The sequence below is a fragment of the Centropristis striata genome, chromosome 19 (genome assembly GCF_030273125.1).
Source record: "Centropristis striata isolate RG_2023a ecotype Rhode Island chromosome 19, C.striata_1.0, whole genome shotgun sequence".
NCBI lineage: Eukaryota > Metazoa > Chordata > Actinopteri > Perciformes > Serranidae > Centropristis > Centropristis striata.
The window spans coordinates 34,221,464-34,240,164 of record NC_081535.1 but is presented as its reverse complement, the minus strand read 5'-3'; the positions used below and the strand labels follow the sequence as shown (position 1 = coordinate 34,240,164).

Below are 18,701 nucleotides of genomic sequence, written 5' to 3'. Positions count from 1 at the left end.
TAAAAAGACACCAAATGACCAAAAAAAGATACAAAATGACCAAAAAAAGATACAAAATGACCAAAAAAAGATTTAAAGTTTAAAGCCAGTGGACAGCGGCAGAAGTACGATTTGACCAAAAAGGTTTTGTTTTGTTGAACTGATGTATTTCCTGTTGTTTTTTAGCCTAAAGCTAAACGAGCACAGCAGCAGAAAGTATTCTGGCCGTACCGTTCTTCTGTTCAATACACTTCAGCAGTTCTTTAAGAAATAAAGCTTATCTTCTTGGTAAACAACTGAGAGACCTTCCAGGTTGTCAGGGAGCATGTCCCCCTTCATCACCCCTTCAGATGTGTGATGATGTCACTCTACGTGGTATTTAATCGCCTTTCACTGTCACTACAGAGGAAACAGCAGGAGATATCTCTGGAAATGATGGCTTGAATGGCTCAAACCAATGGGGCGACCAGTGATTAAAGGCCTGCAGGTGTATTATCATTGACAGACACCTGCAGCCGCAGCTGGTGATGAACGAGCCTGTGATGATGTCACACATCTTTATAGCACAATGTGTGTGTGTGTGAGTGTGAGAGTGTTCTTGTACTTCCCACATAGTGAGGACCAGAGAACGTTTTTAACCAACAGAGTGAGGACATTTTTGCAAAGTGAGGACATTCCGGCCGGTCCTCACTTCTTTAAAGACTTTTTTGAGATTTCAGACTTTGTTTTAAGGGTTAAAGGTTACAATTAGGCTTATGTTTTTAAAAAAACAAAACATAAATTAACTAACTGAAACTGTATTGTGTGGTTACAAAACTAAATAAACTAACGTTTTCGTCTTCCATACATAATGAAGATGGATAAGACAAGACAAAAAAAGACAAAAAAAGACACAAAATGACCAAAAAAATTACAAAATGACAAAAAAAAGACACAAAATGACCAAAAAAAGACACAAAATGACCAAAAAAATATACAAAATGACACAAAAAAGACACAAAATGACACAAAAAAGACACAAAATGACCAAAAAAAGATACAAAATGACCAAAAAAAGACATTAAGTGACCAAAAAGACTAAAACACATTAACACATGAACACTTTAACACAGTGGAGACAGAGCTGACTTCCAAAATGATTTGGCGACCCCAAATTTAACAAAAAAAGGAAACAAAATTACCAAAAAGAAAACACAAATTGAACGGAAAATGGTGAAAAAAAGATACAAAATTACCAAAAAAAGACACAAAATTACCCCAAAAAGATACAAAATTACAAAAAAAGACACAAAATTACCCCAAAAAGATACAAAATTACCAAAAAAAGATACAAAATAACCCCAAAAAGATACAAAATGACCAAAAAAAATTACAAAATGACCAAAAAAAGACACAAAATGACCCCAAAAAGATACAAAATGACCCAAAAAAGATACAAAATGACAAAAAAAAGATACAAAATGACCAAAAAAAGACACAAAATGACCCAAAAAAGATACAAAATGACCAAAAAAAGACATTAAGTGACCAAAAAGACTAAAACACATTAACACATGAACACTTTAACACAGTGGAGACAGAGCTGACTTCCAAAATGATTTGGCGACCCCCAGAAATCATCTCGCGAACCCAATTGGGGTCCCGACCCCAAGGTTGAGAATAGCTGCTTTAAGGATAACTGGGTCTGGGTTCTTATGGGTTAAGAAATCACATGAATTATCTTTAAAGGAACACCTTTAGTGCAGCTCAGTAACAGATGGAGGAGGATCCTATTATGAAGCACAGCACGTGAGGAGACAAATTTCCACAGCTTGCTGTAAAGCGGCGTGGTCTTCCCTCAGGGGATAACGACAACACGCAGGAGAAAGATGTCGTCCTGCCGCCCCTGTTGGCCAGCGTGGAAGAAGAAATGTGACTCCTAATGTCTCCTGTGGGTCATAGATCCATCCCAGACTCACCTGATGTTCTAAAGAGTGTCACGAGTATAAAAGTGTGATGTTTTGAGAGGCGCAGCAGTGAAAATATTGAGCGTCTGTATCTGCTTTAAGCCCCCGTGGAGTGATTGACAAAGTATTGATAATTTTGCTCTGAGAAAAGGCCAGATTCAAATGTCACGCTTGATTTTCTCAATCTGTAGAAAAACAGAGGAGCTCAATCAAACCGTGCTCATCACAATCAACTCCTCAGGGAAAACAAACAAACAAACAAACAAACACACTTTCTCCTTTGAGCAACATTTCAACTGTTTTCAGTGCTGAAAGAAGTGTGCAAGTGTACAAAAGTAGCAATAATACAGTGTAAAAATACATCAAATGTCCTGGATTATAAATGTTTTAAAATTGAAAATATACCTAAAATACCAAAAGTGAAAGAAGTCATTATGCAGAATGGTCAATTTCAGAAATATGTTGATTATTTGTTTGGTCCATAATGTTATCAGCTAATAAAATGGTTGTTATCAGTTGTTATAAGCCTCATACATCTGGGTTGATTGGACCCTGCTCCACCTGCTGATGGTTGTTATTAAACCAAATGGCCAGTTTCATAAGGTTTAGATGACAAAGCTGAGGTTTAGCTTAGGAAAAAAGAAACTACATGGTTAGATAAAAGCACACAAAAAAATAACAAAAAACCCTACATATTTAGGTTTTGGGAAAAGTTTTTTTAAGTTTTGTTTTTTAGTTTGCTTAACTCTGAATTCTGATTTTTGTCAACTCAACTGTAAGTTGCACTAACGTATAATTTTACATTGTAATAACTTGTCAGCTAATGTTGTGACCACAATTTTGAGTTAGCATTGATACGCTAATGGCTACTCTTGTAGCTGTAACAAGCAGCGCCGCTAGCATCAGTTAGCCGCTAGCATCAGTTAGTCGCTAGCATCAGTTAGCTGCTAGCTTCCGCTAATGACCGAATTTCACCGCTTACCTGCATTTCACAACAAATAAATAAGAGTTATCAGAACTATTGTCCCTTGTTGTGAACCCCAACTTAAAGATATAAGTAACAACAACTCACAAACTTGTTTTTGAGCAGACAACTGGCTTCCTTTGTTGTGCTAACTTACATTATTGCCCTAAGTTTTACCAATTTAAATCACTGTTTTAGGCCAAAAAAGTTGGCTTTCTTGCAGTGCAGTTTGCAAACTGAATGTTGCAATAACAACTAGAAAATTTCCTCTGGTGAAATTTTGAAAGGGCCACGGGGGCTACTGCCGGTGTGTGTACACTATGATGAGATTCTTCAGAGATTTCAAACTATGCCCTTTAACCTCAAGGTGTGTGTGGCGTGCGGCGTGTGTGCGCGGCGTGCGTGCGCGAGCGGCGTGTGTGTGTGAGCGCTTATGTGCGTGTATCTGTAACTGTAATCACATCAAAGATCAAAGCAATCAACAGAATTAACTGACACCTGTTAATGAAAGAGTGACAGCAGCCAGAGGTGGACTGGAATTTCTGGTCTCGAACAGAAAGCATTTTTGGCAAAACCATAATACCTATCATTGATCCGACTTCACTTTGAGCGTCCCGAGTTCTTCCTCAACGTCTACATATGTTTTTTTTAAGAAAAAAAAAAAAAAAAAACTTTGTTAGAGCGATCTAAAAAAACTGTTCCATCTTCCTTTTTTCCGAAATCTTCCTGCGTTTTTAATATGGGACCCAATGAGGCTGTTGGTGGTGTTGGTGGAGCATCTCTGCGTCCTACGCCCAAACTATAACTCTGACAGCTTTACCAGAGGATTGTGAGTGAGAAGACAAATTTTCCTACATTTCTATGTATAAATTATTTCTGTAGAGTGGAATTTGCGGCCTGGAGCGCAGTTTTCAAATTTATTTTTTGACAGTTTTACCTCTCCCTCTACACTCTGGTGATGATGTCACACACTGTGACACGAACATTCCGTGCAATACACACCCATTATAATCTCAGAATTTCTCCAAAAATGATCATGGTCATTGAACAGGGATTGATAAAAAACTATGTGACCTATCGAAACGTGGATTAATACACCGATACACAAGACTTGTGTCTACTGTTTAAAGTTTAAATGGAGTCTCTAGGTGAAATTATGCCGGAGAAGTAGACGTTTAAAAATCTCCAATTATTGTTCTTTTTCGCTCATTTTTTTGTCGGCCGTCCCATTCATTTCAATGCAAAATTTTGGGCAGTTTTTCGCGACTTACGTCACGAAAAATTCGTATTCTGTAGAGAAAAGTAATAGGACACCGATCCCGATCAAACCGCACGTTTTGATATATAATTTTCTTTTTTTATTGATTCATTATTAATATAGTGAAATGATACACCAGGGAATCATTGAATAATCAAATCATTTATGATTTTATTTAACATAGAAATAAAATACACCAAAAAAACACACCAAATAATGATCTGAATACTAAGTAAGTACTGTGAGTGCAATACTACAAAAATAAATTTACTAATAAACCAATAAATACAAACTGAAAAACAGAAACTCACATTTGATAAGTAAAATAATAAATACATATTTAAATCATGAAAAGATGGGCATAATAAGTCAGGAAATATCCATATAGTAAATGCTTTTTATTTATTTTATTGAACTTATTTTAAAAAAAAAAAATGTTTCTCTATCATTTACTATATATTTTAATATATATATTAAATTAGTTTCAATATTTCAACGTAGAAACTAAACAACAAAATGCAGCAAAAAAGACTCAAATGCAGTCAAAGTTTAACATAAAACAAAAGACATTATGAAAGTTATGCATGAGAAAAATACATGCACACATGTCCTAATTGAGCTGAATATTTTGATGTTTGACTGAAGTTTCGACGATGAAAAATGTGGAAGGAGATAGCAATCAAAACATGCATCAGAAAAACAATGCAAATATGGGAAACACCAAATATTGGAATAAGTTAGTAGAGCCCAACAGATATGGGAATTTTGACTGGTTTTAGTGAAAAGAATAACTGATTTTCATATGGCACCTTTTCTATGTGGATTGCTCCCTGATTTTACAAATCAATTTGAGTTTACAAAGATGCTCAGACGGCTGCTTTCTTAAAAAAATACATTTTTCAGAGAAGCTCAATTTGGTACGTCACCATCAAAAGCCACGTAGTTTGGCTGTTGAGTGGGTGGGAGTTGTTGTGGATTGATTGAACCCCTCCTCTTCCAACTAGGTGAAACAACAGAATGCAGCAAAATAGACTAAAATGCAGTTAGATTTTAACATAAAACAAAACAAAAGTTTTTTCATGCGATAAGTAAAATTCAGTCTTTCGACATATTACTAAATGATAAAATACAGCAAAAAAAGACGAAAAATAAATGGAAAAAATTGCTAAAAAAAGTCCCTATGAGACCAAACTTTTACATAAAGAGTCAACAATGCAGTTTTATATTGAACTAAGACAAAGTGAACTCTCAATAGCAAACAAAGTGGAGTCTCTCCTCACAGTCATGAGCCTTCCATAGACTTTCATTCACATTCACCACATTATTTGCTCCCTGACCATACAGCTCACCCTGTGCAGCAGAGCTCACTCCATAAGTTGCAGCATTTGCAACTTCAGGCATCATGGTAGAGTTTGTCCCGTTGTTACTGGGCGTCCCTCTGGGCTCCTGCATGGCGGCACACTGCCGCCTGACTCCAGGACACTGGGGCTGGCCCTCTGGACCCCAGGCCTGGTAATCCAGCGGCTGGCCGTCCACCCACAGCCAGCCGCCGGGGAAGAAATGCAAACCCAGCCAGACGTGTTCCGTGGTTTGGTTCTTGTTTAACTCCTTCTGGATCAGCAGCATCTCCGTGTCGGACGCCACGCTGGCGAGGTCCCGGTGATGCTCCCTGCAGTACTCCAAAGCGTCCTCCCAAGTCTTTCTCTCTCTGACCACGACCGCACTGTAGCATAAGAAGTGACGTCGATGGATTGGTGCTACATCGTGCCACTTATAGTGAACAGTTATACCATAGGCTTCATCTCTTCTATCGGGCTGCCCCATTGCCCAGAAAGACGTGGACACCTCTCCTCCTCCTGACCACATCCACCTGCCGTTGTTCTTTATCAATCCGATCCAGATCTGACCATGGTTATAGCCCAGAAGCTCTCTAAGAAGCTCTATGTCATATCCGTTGCTGATAGGAGCCAGGTCTGTGTGAAACAGCCGGCAGTAACTCTGAGCATCATGCCACTTCTTTGACTGCACAATGTGCACGTATTTACCAAAAGCTGCAGACGAGCTGAGCAGGAGCAGCATGCAGGAGAAGGTCCGATCCATCACTGCGTCCTGGTAGAGAACCAGAGCAGCACACTGAGGGCTGACAGGGCTTTAAAGATGCCCTTTGTGTTTTACATGGGGAGTACTCTTTCCTTTACTCAAACAGCTTCTCACTCACTTCTGTACTTCTTCTGTAGATTCTGTGTGGCACATTTTACCTACATTCAAAAAAAAAAGATTAGCAAGAATGGCAGGATGGTTTGGCAACATAAACACATGTGTTTATCACAACACTCAGGAGTCATCTGCAGGTGCCAAAAAGCAAAACTTGTTGCATGACTTGAGAGCAGACAAACAGCTCAGAGCAGACGTGTGCAAATCAGGGTTTTGAATGAGGATTAGTTGGTCATTCTGAAAGGTTCCTTGGAAAGAAAATTTGGTAAAGGCAAACGTAAACAGGAGCAAAAGTCAAAGGAAATGATCTAACAATAAGAAAAATAACAATAATCTGTCAAAGCATAAGAACAGCAATGAACACACTACTAATAATAAATAGAAAATTTCCTCTGGGGAAATTTTGAAAGGGCCACGGGGGCTACTGCCGGTGTGTGTGCACTATGATGAGATTCTTCAGAGATTTCAAACAATTAATACTAGTAATGTTATGATACTATATAATATACAAGGAGCACACCTACAACAAGGATTCCTCTTCAAGTATTTATTTATACAGCAACCTATGACCTTTAACCTCAAAATGTGTGTGTGTGTGTGTGTGAAACATTTGCATCTGGAGTGTGCGCGCTTACGCGTGCATATGTATATATGTGTGTGTGTGTGTGTGTGTGTGTGTGTGTGTGTGTGCGTGCGTGTATCTTTAACTGTTATTACATTAAATGACCAGTGTGTGTGTGTGTGTGTGTGTGCGTGTATCTGTAATCACATCAAAGCATCAAAGCGTGGGGTCGACCAATCAGAGCAGAGCAATCAACGGAATTAACAGCTGTGGAATCTTCTGGCAGAGTGAAAGCAGCCAGAGGTGGGCAGAGTGAAATTTCTGGCCTCGAACAGAAAGCATTTTTGGCAAAACCATAATACCTATCATTGATCCGACTTCACTTTGAGCGTCCTGAGTTCTTCCTGAACGTCTACATATGTTATTTTTTAAGAAAAATGAAAAAATAGCTTTGTTAGAGCGATCTAAAAAAACAGTTAAATCTCACTTTTTCCGAAATCTTCCTGCGTTTTTAATATGGGACCCAATGAGGCTGTTGGTGGTTTTGGTGGTGCATCTTTGCGCCGTACGCCCAAACTATAACTCTGACAGCTTTACCAGAGGATTGTGAGGGAGAAGACAAATTTTCCTACATTTCTATGTATAAATTATTTCTGTAGAGTGGAATTTGCGGCCTGGAGTGCAGTTTTCAAATTTATTTTTTGACAGTTTTACCTCTCCCTCTACACTCTGAGCGATGACATCACACACTCTGACACGAACATTCCGTGCAATACACACCCATTATAATCTCAGAATTTCTCCAAAAAATGATCATGGTCATTGAACAGGGATTGATAAAAAACTATATGACCTATCGAAATGCAAATTAATACACCAATACACAAGACTTGTGTCTACTGTTTAAAGTTTAAATGGAGTCTCTAGGTGAAATTATGCCGGAGAAGTAGACGTCTGAAAATCTTCAATTAATGTTCTTTTTTGCTCATTTTCTTTCGGCCGTCCCATTCATTTCAATGCAAAATTTTGGGCAGTTTTTCGCGACTTACGTCGCGAAAAATTCATATTTCGTAGAGAAAAGTAATAGCACACTGATCCCGATCAAACCGCACGTTTTGATATATAATTTGTAGCGGGACGAAATTGCGTCCGCAAGAGGAATAAGAAGAAATCCACAGTATAACAGTAGTGCTCGGTGCGATTGCCCCGAGGCCCTAATTACAAAAAACACAGAAATACAAGACCTGGGCAACACTAGCTTACCTTGCTAGCATCAAGTGTAATTAAAACACAAAACAATACTTAAATATGCAAGATTACTGTGTCAACTAACCTTACCTCTTCTGGGGGGCTAAAATGTAAAACATTGAACTCCTTGGCGATATCAAGGAGGATATCAAATGATCCTTGTTAACATCTGCAGCAGTAATCTGTGTTCTGTAAAACACAAGGACGAGCTCACACTCAAGCTTCACTCAATTTACTCACACACACACACACACACACACACACACACACAGGTCAGTCCTAATTAGGAGTTATGACACCAATAGTGACGCACAAAGTGACGAAACTGTCGACCGGACGGGCACCATGTGGGAGATAAGAGCTTGAGGCGTATTTCTAAAGACATTCATCTCAGGTAGGAGCTACATCAGATGAGTGACACATGAAGTGAGGAGAAAATACCAAACAGTACATCATTATATCTGCTACATATGTTTGTTTTTCATCATAATTATTATTACATATGTGTGTGTACACTTCTTTCGTATTCACTTCATGATGTTTTTGATCACATGTGGTCTTTCGGGCATATTTGGGGCATGTTTAGACACAAAATCATATCGTCTTTAAGTTTAATATCCATCCTCCTTCTCTCTGAGGTGAAACATTAACTTCTTTTTCTTATTTTTCACATTTCTTTTGTATCCAAGCAGTCCCTTCCCCCTGGAGTCTCTGGTCTAATTCTAGAGTCATAAAGGAGACTTTCAATTTAACAGTCACTAATTTCAGATTTAGCCATAAATAACCTGAGTAATATTTGAAGTATGAAATTTATATTTTGCTTTAATCTACATTTAAACTTACTAATAGTGATCCTATCTTTTTTTTTGCTAGTGGTCTTTGGGGAAAAGGTTTTTTGGGCCCCAGGGTGTTTTTTCATTGCAATAGCACTGGTATTCCAGTGGCCACTGAAAAAAATAGTCGGAAAGTCTGAGTGTTGGAAGAGTTCCTCATTCAATCCCACTCCAAAAATTCCAAACTATTCCTTTAAGTTGTATTTCCTTTGAGTTGTATGAGCACTTCAGGTGCAAGCATTTTGTCTGAAGCATCACTTGGTTTGCAGTAACACAATAACTGGACATTATTTATGATCATACTGCATCAGATATCTATCAGAGATGCTCACGACACATGACTCAACGATCGGCGGGAAAAGTCTCCTCAGCTGAAGTTCCCGAACATGACGTTCACTCACACTTGGAAGTGGATCGTGATAAATATAAATAGCCACGTTTCAAAATAATCAAATGACACTTGAGATTGATTGCAACCTTTTAAAAATGGAACAAAAAACATAATTACTGCATATGGCTTCTTCCTACGGGAGATAGAGTGATTATGCTGCTCCATTACAGCCAATCACACACAAATTGCATTGTAACACTGAGGGCTGGTGTGTGAGCACCATCTGCCAGCATAAAAGCTCCTCACTTAGTTTCCACTGTATTCTGTTTCAGTAATTTTCCTCCACGTCACAGCTCAGAATGTCACCGCTAATTAACTGTCTGCTCGGGTATTTTAGGAGAAGGGACGTTCAGAGGAAAACCCTCAGAAAAAGCAGCTTGTGTCGACACTTCCCGTCCTCCCCAAGGTGACGAGATTAGCAGTTCTGCTGCAGGGGGAGACGGGCTGGTGCTGATCCAGACTCAGGTGGTCTCTGCGTAGCGGGATCGCCATGTGTCATCAAGGCTTGGTACACAGTCATTTCCCAAAAGCACAGTGAGTCAAAGCTGAATGACAGCACACTTTACTTCAGCATTTCTATGTTATACTTACTGCTTTTTACTTTTACTGCATCACATTTCAGAGGGAAATATTATTCTAGAAAGCTGGCAGCATCTTGTGGCCACAGTAATTATGATGGGAAGTCAGGTGGCTGAGTATAAAGAGATAAAGTCAAACAAACACAGGACTCTGACCCAGGAGACTGCCCAGTGTTTTTACAAATGAAGTAACCAGGACCAAAAAATTGGATCACATCACCCCAGTTCTGAGGTCTTTACACTGGCTTCCTGTCACTCAAAGAATTGATTTAAAAATATTAATGTTGGTTTATAAAGCCCTAAATGGTCTAGGGCCAAAATATATTACCGATCTGCTGATACGTTATGAGCCATCCAGAGCCCTTAGGTCATCTGGGACAGGTCTACTTACAGTCCCCAGAGTTATATTATATATATATATATATATATATATATATATATATATATATATATATATATATGTATATATATTAGGACTAAACAAGGAGAAGCAGCGTTTAGTTTTTATGCACCAAATCTCTGGAACAAACTCCCAGAGAACTTGAGGTCTGCTGCAACTCTCAGCTCTTTTAAATCAAGTCTGAAGACTTTTCTGTTTACATTTTAACCTGTAATTTTTATTCATTCGCTCTTAAATGTTTTATTCATTCACTTTTTTTTTAAAAATTCGCTTTTAAATGTCTTCTAATGTGTTTTATGTATTTTAATCTCGCCCCTGTAAAGCACTTTGAATGGCCTTGTGTCTGAGTTCTGCTATATAAATAAACTTGCCTTGCCTAATGTAACAAACAAACTAATTTAACCCAAACCGTGATCTTTTCCTAAACCTCAACAAGTAGTTTTGTTGCCTTAACCTAACCAAGCTGTGACCATTTCACAAATGTGTTAAAACTACAACTGGACGTGTTGATCTGCCACCAGTGGGGTGTTAATTAAACTCCTGTGGGATGAATTAGAGAGGAGAACCAAGCAACCTATGTGGTCATATGGGTTGGAGGACGTGTTGAGATATATACTTTGTTTTCTTGAGGCCCTTTGTTCCCATTTAGTCTGTGTTCCACCAATGAACGAACTTCTCAGATGGTTTCATTTAAACAGCTGTTTGAGATAAAATTATCCAATATTTAATTGAAAAAAATTAAATAAATACAAATTTGAGTAGGAAAGCTATCCCCCTTATTTTCTCTCCTATAAATCATCTCACAACCCGATAAAAGGCAGTTGTAGAAGAAGTTTTAGATTACTAAAGTAAAAGTAGTAATATCACACTGTGAAGTACATTTAGTAAGTTACATTTGGTGAATTTTGTATGCAGGACTATTATTTGTATTCTCCTTTTACAATGTTGTATTAGTACTTACGCAGTGTGTAATCGTATGCAGATGACACACGCATTTACATAATAACCATATCAGCAGGGAACTATGGCCCAATACAAGCACTGATTAAATGCATAGAACAAATCAACAATTGGATGTACCAAGGAATGTCAAATACTAGAGGATATAGTGCTGTATATAGTGTTCACACCCAGCAGTTTTATGTTTTATTTTGCCATAGAAGTAGAAAACTTAAAGTTAATTATTGTTCTAAAACACACGTGTGGTGAGAATTAAAAAAAAAGAAAGAAGACACATCTAACTTAACAAAATGTTTGCAAGTTAAACGTTAATCTCATTTGGTTTATTGGCTGTTATCCTGGGCAGTTTTCCATGACTGTATCTTTGTGAAGGTGTGCCTCCTCTGGGAACAAAGACTGACAGCCAGACAGAAATGTTTCCGACTAAATGCTCCACTGGGCCGCGACGACTCCGAAGACCAGCAAATATTAACATCTGACATTCACATTAGAGCAGGGACAGCCTGACCTAAGCATTCAAAGAAGCATTTTAGACGACAAAGTGTCTTTTTAAAGGTTAGTGCCATTCAACTAATGGCCAGTAACGACCTGAATGTACTGAGGAGGGAAAAGTTTTACAGTAATGCATCCAAGTTAAGAAGCAAAAACAGCCGTAAACACAATAAAAAGATGACAGTAAACACACCGTGGACATCTTCTTTTTTATTTTCTAGTTACAAACATCACTCTAATATAAAAATTACTATAATTTGGATCAGAAAAAGTTTGACGTAAGATCACAAAGTCATTGTTTAACAGCTCCAGGCTGAAAATGTGAACATTTTCTAATTTATTTGTGACAAGAGGACAGAGTGTCTAACACATTAACAATCCTATTCAACCGATGGTACATTCACTGTGTTGTTTTGTTTGTTTTTATACTTTTTTTAAGGGTTTAAGATTTACACTAGCTGCTTTTCTTCTTCTGCTCCTGGAAGAAGTCATTGCAGGCGACAGTGAGAGCAGCCACCAACACCACGAACTCGTTGAAATCCACCTCGTTGTCTTTGTTTGAGTCCAGGTCGTTCATGATTTTCTCCACCAGCATCGGATCCTTCTGAGCCTGCAAAACAGGATAAAAAGTGATTTTAGTCTCTTAATGATCTCTTGTATAACATCAGCCAATACTATTGACTCTTCAGATCCCTGTTTGAGCAATTAAAAACCCCTTTAACCCTCTATGGTACGGTGTTGCCCCCTTTTTTGGCCTGTCAGATTTCTACAATGCATGTTTTTGAGTGATGCAATACTTAAAAAAAGAGGGAAGAGTATAGGGAACCAATAGCAATGCTTTAATTTGTTACATGACCTCCAGGAGGCCATATTGAAACCCTTTTTTGCAGACTTTTCCAAAGGAAACAGTTTTACCATTTTGCGCCACAAAAAAACACTCAACGTTGTTTCATGGCCCTTTTCCATCTGGAAAAAATATAATCCTACTGATAGGTGAGTAAACCTTCTTTTTTGATAGTTTCATACACTTAGACTGTTCCAGACATTCATTTCAATGGGTTGTTGGTTCAATGGTACAGACAAGAAACGGGTAAAAAAGTTCCTTTTATAATGTTTTTTAAATTTAAAATGTTTTGAATTGTTCCCTGTTGAAGCTACTGAATATTTTACACATGTTTATTGAATAAATTATACTAAAATTAATTTTAAAAACTTTCTTTTTCACTTGTGTACCGTACAATGTTGCCTACGGGCAACAAACCCCCAAAAAATTCCCCCCAATTTTTTTTTAAGAAAATGTCTTCAGAATATGTTAATTTAGTCTATTTTCAGACAAAAAACAAACTTTTTTTCCCCAACTGGCATCATAATGCGTACCATAGAGGGTTAACACACTAGATTTATGTCATGATAGAGGAACTATGAGGCTGTCAGTGGAGATGTTAGAGTTGGAGGCGTGTTATTGACGGCGCCGCCATGCGTGTCCAGTGGAGAGCAGAGTGATGTTGCTGCTAAATGAGCCGTAAGCTGCAGCTGATCACACTCCACATTTATTGCTTTTGCTCATTTTTTCCTCCAGGATTGAGAAACAAGACATGGCTTTCCTATTACGCCCTCTAACCTCCGAGGCACCGATGATCTTTATGTCGAGGCGCTCGTTAAAGTAGACGCTTCTTTAGCAAAAGGTTAGAAATTAAAATCGAGTGCACACTAAAGGCAAATACAGATGGTTTTTATTTTACCAGGAGAATGTTGCCTGAGTGCTGCTTCAACATTTAATGGTTAAAAAGACTCAAAGCGATGTTAAAGTGAGAAATTAAAATACAAACTCACTTTTTTTTATGAATTAATTCATGCATTTTCTTTTAAAAAGGGGACTTTCATGCTTTCTGTTTTTCAGTAAAACCTGGCTTCACAGACAAATGTCAGAATATATAGTAAAAAAAACATGAAATTTGAAAAAAAAAACCCTACATGAAAATAAAACAAATTAAAATTATTATTTTTTAAAATGTTTTACCATGATTAAAAAATAAGCTAGATGAAAATGAAACAAATAATAAAAAAGACTATTTAATACATTTCATGTGTATGTATTATTACCAATTGAAACATTATATATATAACATTATATATAACCAAAAGTTAATTAAAAATGTGTGTGTGTGTAGATAAATAATAAATAAAAAATAATAAAAATAAAATAAAAATAATTAAAGACGTGTTTAAATTCCAAAAAACAACATATTACAAAAAAAGAAAGAAAAATATATAAATAAATAAAAAATGCAAAAAAAACATAAATTCTACATAAATACAAATATATATTAGTTAATTAAATGGAACGGAATAGAATTTCTGGTCAATGTATCAGAAAAACCCAAAATAATTTAAATTAAAACTATCCATCGTGGACTGAGAGGCAACTTTATATAAACTGAAACAAATAAATGAAAAACATAAAATTTTCTAAAGAGCATCTATTACATCACCCACTAAAATAAAACTACACTGTAAAAAAAGATAAACAATAGCTACTCAATAAAACTGAGGCAACAGATTGCATGCAATATTATTAATTAAATCTAACTATGTTACAAGTTGAGTTAATAACAACTTAACAGGAAGTGCCTGTCAATTAAAAACAGACTAATTCTATTGTGTTGGATTCATTCAAAACTCTCTTGATTTAGAATTAAATACACATAAAGATTATATTTAACCCTCTGGAGTCCATGAAAGCGCCGGAGCACGACTTCTTCATGACGTCAAAAAAAGACACAAAAATGACCACAAAAGACACAAAATGACAAAAAAGAGACAAAATGACAAAAAAAGAGACAAAATGACAAAAAAAAATAGACATAATGACCAAAAAAAGACACAACAACAGAGACAAAATGACGAGAAAAAAGACACAAAATGACTAGAAAAAAGACACAAAATGTCCAAAAAAGACACAGCAACAGACACAAAATGACAAAAAAGACACAAAATGATAAAAAAGATACAAAAAAGACACAAAAAAGACATGAAAAGGATTCAAAAATGGACAAAATAGTCCAAGACTCCATAGAGTTAACGTGATCAAAATAAGTAGATTCTATCTCAAACATTTTTATATTAAAGTTACTTAAAAAACTGCCTCAAAATCAAGGACGCATTTATATTTAATACATTTTATCAAATATATGAAGTAAAATGAAATGACTACAGAATAATTTATGACAGTGTGATGTATATAAACATAAAGTCAGAGCCGGCCCAAAGCATAAGCGAACTAAACGACTGCTTAGGGCCCCGTGGCCACTAGGGGCCCCCAAGAGCAATTACCAATCATAAAACCAATAATATATTTTTATTTTTTATTCTTTGCATGTATGAGCAATTTCTGTATGATCAAAGATATGTCAACAGAGTGCTGCTGCTGCTGCTGTAGGCCTATATGTATATAATATAATGTATATAAATGTATGTAATATATATTATTTTTGTTTTTACAATCCCAGGTTGCTTTTATAGTTGAATGTGCTACATTTTGAGACTAAAAACCATATGCGACACCCTGGACATCATTCATTTATTGGTATTATTTGTAGTATTATTGCATTGGTATTATTTATGTTATTAAATTGTTATTAACAATCAATATTATTGGCAGAAATAGAGGGCCCAAAATCAAATTCTGCTTAGGGCCCCATGAAGGCTTGTGCCGGCTCTGCATAAAGTAATGTATGAGCCGTGGTGTGAGGTGTCAGTGTTTTCTGAGCGTCTATTCTCAGAGGTGAGTGCGTCCCGAGGGGATGTGATGACATCACGGCAGCGTCTATATTTGGAGGCGATATGGGCCACTGATGATGATGTGTGAGCACCTGAGGCTTCCCGCCTGCATCAGGGACGACAAGAAGTGGAAATACAGAAATACATCTGAGGGCGTCAGAGCTTTGACCGTCTTCTCAACGTGTCGGCCTCAATCATCTGAAATGGCGTCCTGCTACCCGGCGCTATCACCCGGGCTCAGGGGCCGCCGAGCTTATCTCAGACCAGCTCATCCATCTCTTCTTCTCCACAGACTTTATTTCACCACACGGTGACTTGACGTGAGAGAAACCAGCAGGGAGGCAATCAATGAGAAACTATTTCCACAAACAAGGTCAGAACGCTCGTCTCCTAAACATCTCAACGTGTTTGTCTCATTTTAAATGACTCAGGCCGAAGAAATACGTTTTTATTACAATTATTGCTGATCTTCATTATAGATCCACGGAGGAAAAAAGGAGTTGTAAAGGTCAAACTTTGGTGCATCAACACGCTTCCAGTCAGGGTTTAAGGGTCACCCTGAATGAATCACTAGATTAAATAAAATATATAAGACACTCATTAAAACCATTATCCCAGCCAGATAATCTGACTAAATTTTTATTTGTTCAGGCTTTTGATTAATTGTTTCGGTACTGCTATGGTTGTTTAAATTGCTGTTGTTTTTGGTCTTTTAAAACATTTTTATGTTATGTGTATGATTTTTATGTGAAGCACTTTGTGACTTCTGTCTGTGAAAGGTGCTTTATAAATAAAGTTTACTTACTTACTTACTTAAATTGCTATTTTATTCCTCTTTAGGGGAAACTACAGGCAGAAACATTATTTTTTTCATGCACTGGTTGAGATTTTGCTTCCATCACATGTTCTTTCACACTAGTGGAAAGAAAAAATCAAAAATGTGGGTGTTTATTTTACTACACGTTGCTTATTTAAAGGGTCACCCTGAATTAGTCTTTCCCTAAATTAAATATATATATATATATATATATATATATATATATATATAAGACACTAATACTTTTTTACCCTTTTATTTGTCTTTTTTTTTATCTCTAACTCTGTTTTGGATTGAGCTTTTATTACTATTTTATTCTATTTTATTTTATTGTTTTTTCATTGTTTTTATTTATACCTATTTGTGTATGATGTATTCTATTTTAATAACTGTACAGCACTTTGGTCAACTGAGGTTGTTTTTAAATGTGCTCTATAAATAAACTTTGACTTGACTTGACTAATTAAAACCATTATCCCAGCCAGATGATCTGACTAAATTGCTATTTTATTCCTCTTAAGGTGAAACTACAGGCAGAAACATTATTTTTTTCATGCACTGGTTGAGATTTTGCTTCCATCACATTTTCTTTCACACTAGTGGCAAGAAAAAAATCCCAAATTTGGGTGTTCATTTTACTACACGTTGCTTATTTTGTGTGTAGATTTGTACAAAATTTACCAAAAGTTTGCATTAGATAATACCTCATTTGCATCTATAAACATTATATAATTTGAGTCTTAATGGAAGCTTTTATGTTTCATGATGATATCTATAAGTTATTTCATTCGTTTTACCCCCAATGGTAGTGTATTGGAAAAATTTGTAAAATTTCAAAATTTTCAGTCTTACATCCACCAAACTTTGCTGGTTCATTTCCATCTATATTCTGAAAGTTTTCACAGAGGGGTTTAGTTTATATATTAGTCTGGTTTAAAGTTTTATTCCTGAAACTGTTTAACAGTAATTTCAGATTTATATCGAGATAAAAAGAGAAACCTTTGTCAGTGAAACAAAACAAGAATTTTTTGAACTTGTCTTTATCAAATGCTCAGCTTTCTGTTGTGGAAATGTATGCAAATTAGCTCATATTTAGTAAGGAAATGAATCATTTGTATATTTTAAAATGACATTTCAGAAAACTTGCAAAACAAAAATGTTTGTTCTTAATATAAAGAATCAACTGGAGAGTTTTCATGGTTATATCTGTCAGTTTAAAACACTTCAGGTGGTGTGTTTTATGCAGCAGGAAGAAAAATTATCATATTTTTTTTAAAAGCCACCAAGGCACTTATTAGAATAAACAAAGTTTATCACAAACATAAGATGCTTCATACACACTGTAAAAAATAATCTGTTTCATTTACGGTAAAATACCGGCAGCTGTGTTTTGCCAGAACTTCACCGTAAAAATTACAGTGAGTGGGTTTTCTACTGTACATTTAAATGTAAATATCAGCAAAAACTGTTATTTAGACTGAATATTCCCGTTATTTTTAGGGTAATTGTGTCATCATGGTATTTCTCCATTCATTTTACATAAAAATGTTATATTTTTACAGCAAAACTTTGTGTTTCCTACAGTTAATGACAGTAAAAGTTACAGTTTTGTGCTATTCTTTGATTTACGGTAATTAAAAGTGTTTTAAATTTTAACGACCCATTTCTGATATAATTTGAAGGGGTTTACTGTACTGTAATTTCTACAAAAAATTTTTAACAGTGCAGTTTTAGACAAATATTCCATCCACTTGAAATATCAGCTGATAACTGAGTGGTTATTTTCAGTCTCATGCTGTGTTATAACCTCTAACTGTCAGTCATAGAGGCCTAAAGTCCACAGGAAGCCCCTCTCTAAACCTGAAGATTCAGTTTTAAAGAAACAAACATAGTTTATTTACCGTGAGGAAGTCGGTGAGCTCACTGTTGAGCAGATCCTTCAGCTCGCCCTTGTTCAGTTTGTATTTGTCTCCGTCATTTCCGGAGTAGTTGTAGAAAACCGTGATCAGTGCGTCCATGGCGCCCTCGAGCTGGCTCGGCATTCTGCTGGGAGGATCTGGCAGCTTCCTGACAATGAAAATGATTTATAAAGAACACATTTAGTACAGTAAAGCTATCATTATTAAGATCAGAGTAAGAAGGAGAGTCTTCTTACCTGGTTAGAGTCCTGAACGGAGTGAGGAGAGACGCTGAGCTCGGCTTGTTTATGAGGAAATGAGTGATGCTTCCTCTATCTTTGTCCTGATAATTAATTCCACAGGTGAGACTCCCATGGTAAC

The 18,701-nt window shown here is 36.4% G+C and overlaps 1 protein-coding gene across 1 annotated transcript; it reads right to left on the bottom strand.

Moving 5' to 3' along the window:
- Positions 1-12,021: 12,021 nt before the first annotated feature.
- s100z (S100 calcium binding protein Z) lies at positions 12,022-18,479 on the bottom strand. The gene is made up of 2 exons (XM_059358081.1): positions 18,324-18,479; positions 12,022-12,435 (listed from the first exon to the last, which is right to left on the bottom strand). Exons 1-2 carry the CDS (start codon positions 18,462-18,464, stop codon positions 12,280-12,282), a joined length of 297 nt encoding a protein of 98 aa, XP_059214064.1. The 5' UTR covers positions 18,465-18,479; the 3' UTR covers positions 12,022-12,279.
- Positions 18,480-18,701: the final 222 nt, after the last annotated feature.